This window comes from Acanthisitta chloris, unplaced genomic scaffold, assembly GCF_000695815.1.
Source record: "Acanthisitta chloris isolate BGI_N310 unplaced genomic scaffold, ASM69581v1 scaffold17011, whole genome shotgun sequence".
Taxonomy (NCBI): Eukaryota; Metazoa; Chordata; class Aves; order Passeriformes; family Acanthisittidae; genus Acanthisitta; species Acanthisitta chloris.
The window spans coordinates 15,298-21,879 of NW_008654493.1; the positions used below are offsets into that span (position 1 = coordinate 15,298).

Here is a 6,582-nt window from a genome sequence, read left to right on the forward strand (position 1 = left end):
GGAGAACTCTGCTTGGTTGAGGGACCGAAGTTGGAGTTGCTTTGCATTTAGTTTGTGGGTTTTTTTGTCTGCCTCATCAAAGAAAAGCAAATGTGGCCTTTTTCTACCAGCCCTCACTCATGCGAGTTGCAAATTCAGTGAGAGGGAGGCGTGGATAGAAATGACTCCCAGGAGAGAAACAGTCTGAAAGACTCTTAAACAAATTGGAACTGAGCAGCTTTGCTCTTCCCCTGAGGGTTTGACTGTTAAATAAACTCGCCGATGAGCCTGGCTGCACGTGTGTGTTGGTGCAATAAGTGTGTTTGTACACATGGGCTGGGTGTTGCTGGGTGTAAGCCACTGGGATGGGGTGTGCTGGGTGCTGCACTCCTTGGCATGGAGATGCACAAGCAGCCTTGGCTGGTCTTGCTTCCTTCCAGAATTTGCATGGGTTGTTGCTATCAGAGGGAAGCTAACCTGGCCATTCTTTCTTCTCCCTTTCCCTCTCTAGGGTTCCACCTCAGCGGGACAGTAACGGAGCCAGCGACTGCAACAGAACCAGAGATGACCTACAAGGTGGCCATCAGCTTCGACCGCTGCAAAATCACCTCAGTGACGTGTGGCTGCGGGAACAAGGACATTTTTTACTGCGCTCATGTCGTGGCGCTTTCACTGTACAGGATCCGCAAGCCGGACCAGGTCAAACTCCGTCTTCCCATCTCAGAGACCCTTTTCCAGATGAACAGGGACCAGCTCCAGAAGTTTGTTCAGTATTTGATCACAGCACACCACACTGAGGTGCTGCCCACCGCCCAGAAGTTGGCTGATGAGATCCTGTCATCCAACTCAGAGATCAACCAAGTGCACGGTAATTCCTCCCTCGCTGGGTGACCCAGCACTGGTTCACTCTGTGTTTGGGGCTGGGGTGGTGGTTTTGATGCTGACAGTGATGGTCTTCATTTTGCCACTTGTCTGTTGCTGCACAGGGAGAGCTGGCAGTCACAGTGATATTAATGCATGGGTGTTGGGACCACATCACAGGGGAGTCCCTGTCCTGCCCTCTGCTCTTCTCTATGTGTTTATCTGTCAAACACTGGCTTCGACAGTCAGGAAAAGGCAGAGCAGACAGGCTGGTGCTGCACAAGGCACAGCTCAAGTGGAATGGAGAAGCCAAGAATGGAGGAAGGCAGCCCATTTAGTCCCCAGCACAGAAGGATGTGGTGCTGGGCCCCTGCAGAGTGGGAGGTACAGTGGGGATGTGGCTCCTCCAGCGCGTGGGGACATGGTGTCAGCCCCAGCCCTGCACGTTGCTAAGTCAGATGCGGATGAGCCGTCGGGAGATAAAGCTTTAATCTCCATGGGCGTTAATTTGCCCATAATAAATGAACGCTGTTGTTCTGACCTACTGCACAAAGGCAGCAGAGATGTGTCCTGGGGCTTTGTGTTTGGAAGATGCTTTTGACTTCCTCTCCTGGAAATCCTGTGGATGGTGCCCATCCCAGCCCTGCTCCACTTGCCCACTGGCTCAAGAGGTGGCCCAGGCTCCTGGGGGTCTCCTGCTGTGTCTTTCCAAGGAGCCCAGGAGATGAGGTTGCCCAGGGTCTGCAACAATGAGCTGCTCCCCACTGTGCCTGTCCCACCAGCTGTAGAGCAGAGATAATAAACACTTATCTGCCACGGAAGGGCGTTGCAGGGATTAACACATGCCTGTTAAGTGCTCTGAAGATGAAAAGCCCCATATGCAGCCTAAAATATCATCTAAACTGGATGAATCCACATGTGGAGGTGAGGCCGGGGTTCACCTCCTGATGGCAGCTCTGATCTTAGATGTTTTCCCCTCCCTCTGTTTGGTTGTTCCTGCTCCTACCTTGGGAGGGGCCTCTGTCTCCTCTGCTGGGTCACATCTGCTGTGTGTGTGGTTGTGCTTATATAACTGGCATTGGTGAGGACCGGAGGGTCCTCAGTTTTTGTCATTATAGAAGAATGAGGAGCTGTGAGACTGCAAGGATCTGGTGAGGGCCATTTTCTCCCTGAGCTGATCTACTGTAGCTGAGGCTGGGCAAGATCCCTTCTTGGCCATTGTTTGAGGCTGCTTTCTCCTAAGCAGATTGAAGAAAAGCTTTTAAGGCTCTGAATATGTATTGCTCTAGAGTCAGCAAAAGGCTGGTGATTGAGAGTCTTACAAAGATACAGATGTTGGCTCTGGTTCAATATCTGCCTCTTGTTTTTACAAGTGGTTTAAAAAAAAAACAAACAAAGCAAAAATTCTCAGTCCCTTCAGACTCATGCAAATTCATGCACTCCAGCATGCAATTTTGAACCAACAGAGATGTGTTGGCTTACCCTACAGAAGGTGCACCTATCTGACACCCTTGTGGCTGCCCAGCTGGTCACAAGTGAGTAAAGGCCTCTGCAAGCAAGAGAGCAGCCTTGTCTCATCCTGGGGCAGGATACTGATCAGCCTTAGAATGAAGAGTTAATCTAAGGTGACCTATAACCCATAGATAGTGCACCGTGTGAAAAGAAAGGCTCCAAAAACCTCACATTCAGGTTCAGAATGATGCTGTCCAGGGCTTTGGCCAGTGTTACAAGCTTTGTCCTCCTCATCCTGCCAGAAGCACAGCCGCAGAGCTACTTGAGCCCCGGCTGGGGAAGGGCTGCAGGCATGTGAGGCCATGCATGGGAGAGCAGTTTGGGGGTTTTCAGTTGAAGGGGATCCAAATTTGCCCTTGCCCTTCCCAGCTGTGGTTCATGCATTCATAGTAGGTCCCTGATCATGGGATTAGTAATTGTTTGAGCTATGCTTTATATAGAGCTCTATGGGCTTCTGTGTGCATTTTTTGGCCATGCCTAGTTCAGACCCTTGGGGTCACACCTTAGTTCACCTTGGAATTGATGTCGAGGTGGCTTTTAGCAAGCCAGCCTCTGCAGCCCAAACAGTAATCTGGTATGCACATTGGACACCTGAGGTTATTACACCTTGGAACAAGAACAGCCTCCAGACTTCCATACACCACACCCCCCACCTGTTTCTTCTGAGGAGAGGTCTGTTGACCTTTGTGTCAGCATCAGGTCTTCCCCACCTGCCTCTGATCACCCAAAGGACTGCTCCTTCTGAATTGATGGTGAGCTTGTGGGATGGAGGAGCTGATTCTGCACCAGGCTTGCTGGGGAGTGCCCCTTGTACAAGGGGATTGTCTGGTTTTGTAAAATAAGGCTTTCAGGGATGCTCCTTCTCCTCCTGCAGAGCCTGAGTGGCAGAGAAAATTACTGACCATTGTCTGGTGTGTTCGGCTACAGGCATCAGAGCTTTGTTCCTTGCAGGAGTCTGTAGCCGTGGGCTGTGCACCGTGTGCCGATCTTCCCGGCTGTCTTCCTAGAAAGAAATGCAAACTATCCAGTAATGATGGAGTCTTGGAGCGCAGCCAAGGCGCTCGCGTGTTCTCGAAGGATTGAGTCCCAAGCAGAGCACCTAGGTGTGCCTGCTGCTCTGCTCCCCACTTGACCTCTGCCTGCTGAAGTGGGTCACATTTCTGCTCCTGTGGATGGCTGCAAAGGGCAGTGTGCTCAGAGCAAGAGTGTCTCACATGTCTGGCACCTCCGCGCTTGGTGTCTGGAGTGGCAGCTGGAGTGAGGGGACCCAGCGTGCTTTTCAGTGCTGTTGTGTCCTCTCCCCAAGGGAATAAAGTCAGCCCAGCACAGAACAAAGCTGCAAGGGTGTCAGTGCACCAGCACAAGTGTCTCTTGGCTGCTTGGCCTTTCCCAGTGGGGTGAATGCTGAGGGCAGCCAGCACCTGCAGCTGGAGAGCTTGGATCCAACAGCCAGGACTCCAGTGGAGTGAGGATCATCTGATGGTGGCCACCTTGGGACCCTTCTCCCTCTGCTCTTCTGAGACCATCTGCCCAGGGCTTGCATTGGCTTGCCGTGGCGCCACTCTGGCTCAGGGTAAATGCAATGTGAGAAAGTGGCTTAGGGCCACCAGCCGTTGTGGGACATACTGGGCTTAGATGGGATTGGTGCAGCTTTGCTCTACCACCATGAAACCTGGAAAGAATATGTCCTCCTGAGGCTTGAATGAGGACCAGAGAGTGATTGCTTTGATGCAGTAAAGTACTGCAGAGAGCACCAGAAGATATAGGAGAGGGTAAGGCCGAGAAAGAGCTAAAATGGGAATTGTAGGCAGAGAGGGAGATTTGGGGGACAAAAGCAAGCAATGTGAAGGAGAGGGAACTCAGAAGCACCAATGAGTCCTAACAGCAGTGCTGGATTTCCTGCTCTCACAGCATGGATCCAGCAGCCATTAGCAGCCAGTGTGCAGGATCCAAGCCTTCCAGCAGACTTGGGAGATGGCAATCATCTGCTCTGTTATTTTGATTCATGCTGGTAGGGAATGATTTGAAGAGAAACGCCAGATCAGTGTGGGGTGTACAGGAGGAAAGCTGTGTCTCAGATGCATTGAGCTTGGTTGGGATATCTGGACTTTGGGAGCAAACACTGGATTCTTCCTGAGGGCAAAAGCAGTCTGTGGCCAAGGAGAGGAGGCTGATGGAAACCACTGCAGGGCCAGACACAGTGGTCATTAAAATCTGTAATTAGAAACCTAAAGACAGGACAGTGACTGTGGGCCCTGATTTGGGGTTTAGAGGTATCCTTCATGCATCATCAATGAATTCTCCTCGTTCCTTGCGTAAGGAGCAGGAGGTTTTGGCAGACCCAGTGTTTGCAGGTCCATAATTCACCCTGCTTGAGCAGCACTTGGGCATGGCAGAGAATGCTGCTGCCCTAAGCCCAGGAGACATGGTTGCGGTGGTCTGTCTGCCCTACAGGAGAGCCAGTGGATGACATTGCGTCTGTGATGCTCAGCTGATGCCATTGAAGGGCTTGGGATACTCTTCTCAGCCAGAAGTGGGAAAAACCACAAAACCTCTGCTGTCATACAGTGCAGGGGCAGCTCCTTCTGAGGACAAGCCAGTGTGAATCACCAAGGGGCCTCTGTGATCCTGCAGGGACTCAGGAGCTTCCTTGGAGGAGAGGACCTTTGGAAAACTCATAGGAATAGTCCTTCAGACATTGGCATGGGAAAAGCAGATCTGCTTATGCAAAGGCCATAAGGAGCCCTCTGCCTCATCCATTCCCTTTTGTCCCAGATGCTTTCTTGACCACTTTGAGCCTCCCTTAACTCTTGGGCTAATACTGTCCTTCACCCACTGGCTCATCTTGCTCCTTGTGCAAAGCTAGTTGTCTGCCAGGTCGGCGTGCAGGAAGTCCCTGCCTGCTTCTCCTGTCACACCAAGCCAGGGCTGATGTTTGAGGAGTCCTCAGGCAGTCTTTAACTTTCAGGTCATCCTGAGACAGCGTCTGGAGGGCAGCACCAGTAAATCTATTTGAAATTCTGCCTTCCCGCTGTGGAGGAGGAGAAGGTCAGATCTCTAGGGAATTCATGTTCCTGTTTGCTGAGCTGATATGGATTTAGGAGAAAATAACACACCTGAGTGCTGGAAAGGAAAGGCAGCTCTTCTGTCTTGTCTTGCAGAGCCGCCCAGGTTGCCAAATGACCCCGGAGCACGAGTGGTGCTTGACAAGCAGCTTCCAAAGTTGGCTGCACCAGATAATGGTACTAGCTGGACCAGAGTTCCTGTCCTCCATGCTGGGAGCCAGTCCAGATTCACTTGCCCCATCACTGTCAGGTGTGTGTGAATCTTCAGGCCACCCTGGAGGCTCCACCCAATCCACCTCTGCTTGAAAATGAGCGGAAGCCTTAGAGGAGCTGGATTCCTTGCTTTGCTGCTATTTTTAATCCCTTGTTAGAGTTCATTTCCTTTCTGGTGCCTGGTTATTTTCTCTCCAAGGTTTTCTGCTGTTTGCTTATTTGTACATGTCCTCCCCACCCCCTGCCCTGAGCTGTTCCTTCACGTCTGTTTTCTCTCTGGACACTGGAGAAGCAGCCTGGAGGTGTTCAGCGACGCCACCACATGCAGTCATGAGGTGGCCCGTGTGAACTGCCACCACCACATTCAGCCCTGCTCCAGGCACCACTGACCCCAGAGCCCAAACCACCAGCAGGTGCTGGGCACAGCTGCGTGAGATGACCGTGGGGGAGATGCCAGAGCAGGCACCTTAATGCTGGGTGGCTTTTAGCATCAGTTTATCAGCTCCAGGCACTGATTAAAATTAATGATTATCCCTTTTTCTTTGTGTCACCACTCCTGCTTCAGGTGATGCGCTCTGGGAGTGCTTTCCACACTACCCAGTTGATTATCTCCCCTTCTTGGGTTCAGGAGCTTGGGTTTGGGATGTGCCAGTGCCTTGGCATGACTTGGAAACCTGCTGTTTTCCAGTCCAGGAGAGCCTTTCATTTTCTTTAAGTTGGGCAGCTAATCTCTGAGCAAGTCATTGAGTTTTCCATGCCTGGCTTCACTCTTTCTAATTTGTTGATTTTTCCAGTCCTTATTTCTTATCCTTTGCATTTGTCTGGAGAAGTCTTGCTTGGCTGTGAGACAGTTAAACCTCGAGCCCTCAGCAAGGAGGGAGTCCTGCTCCGAGTGTGATGGATTGCATTTTTATCTCTGTTTCTACAGCCAGTGTAAACGGGCTGGTTGAAC

At 51.4% G+C, this 6,582-nt stretch overlaps 1 protein-coding gene across 1 annotated transcript in view; it reads left to right on the forward strand.

The window, feature by feature from the left end:
* Positions 1-490: 490 nt before the first annotated feature.
* Positions 491-6,582, forward strand: part of LOC103810637 (zinc finger SWIM domain-containing protein 5-like) — a gene marked incomplete at its 5' end in the record, with an annotated part of 28,715 nt that continues 22,623 nt past the window's right edge. Inside the window, 1 exon segment of the mRNA XM_009083550.1 lies at positions 491-847. Within this exon segment, the coding sequence (XP_009081798.1) occupies positions 491-847 (357 nt within the window).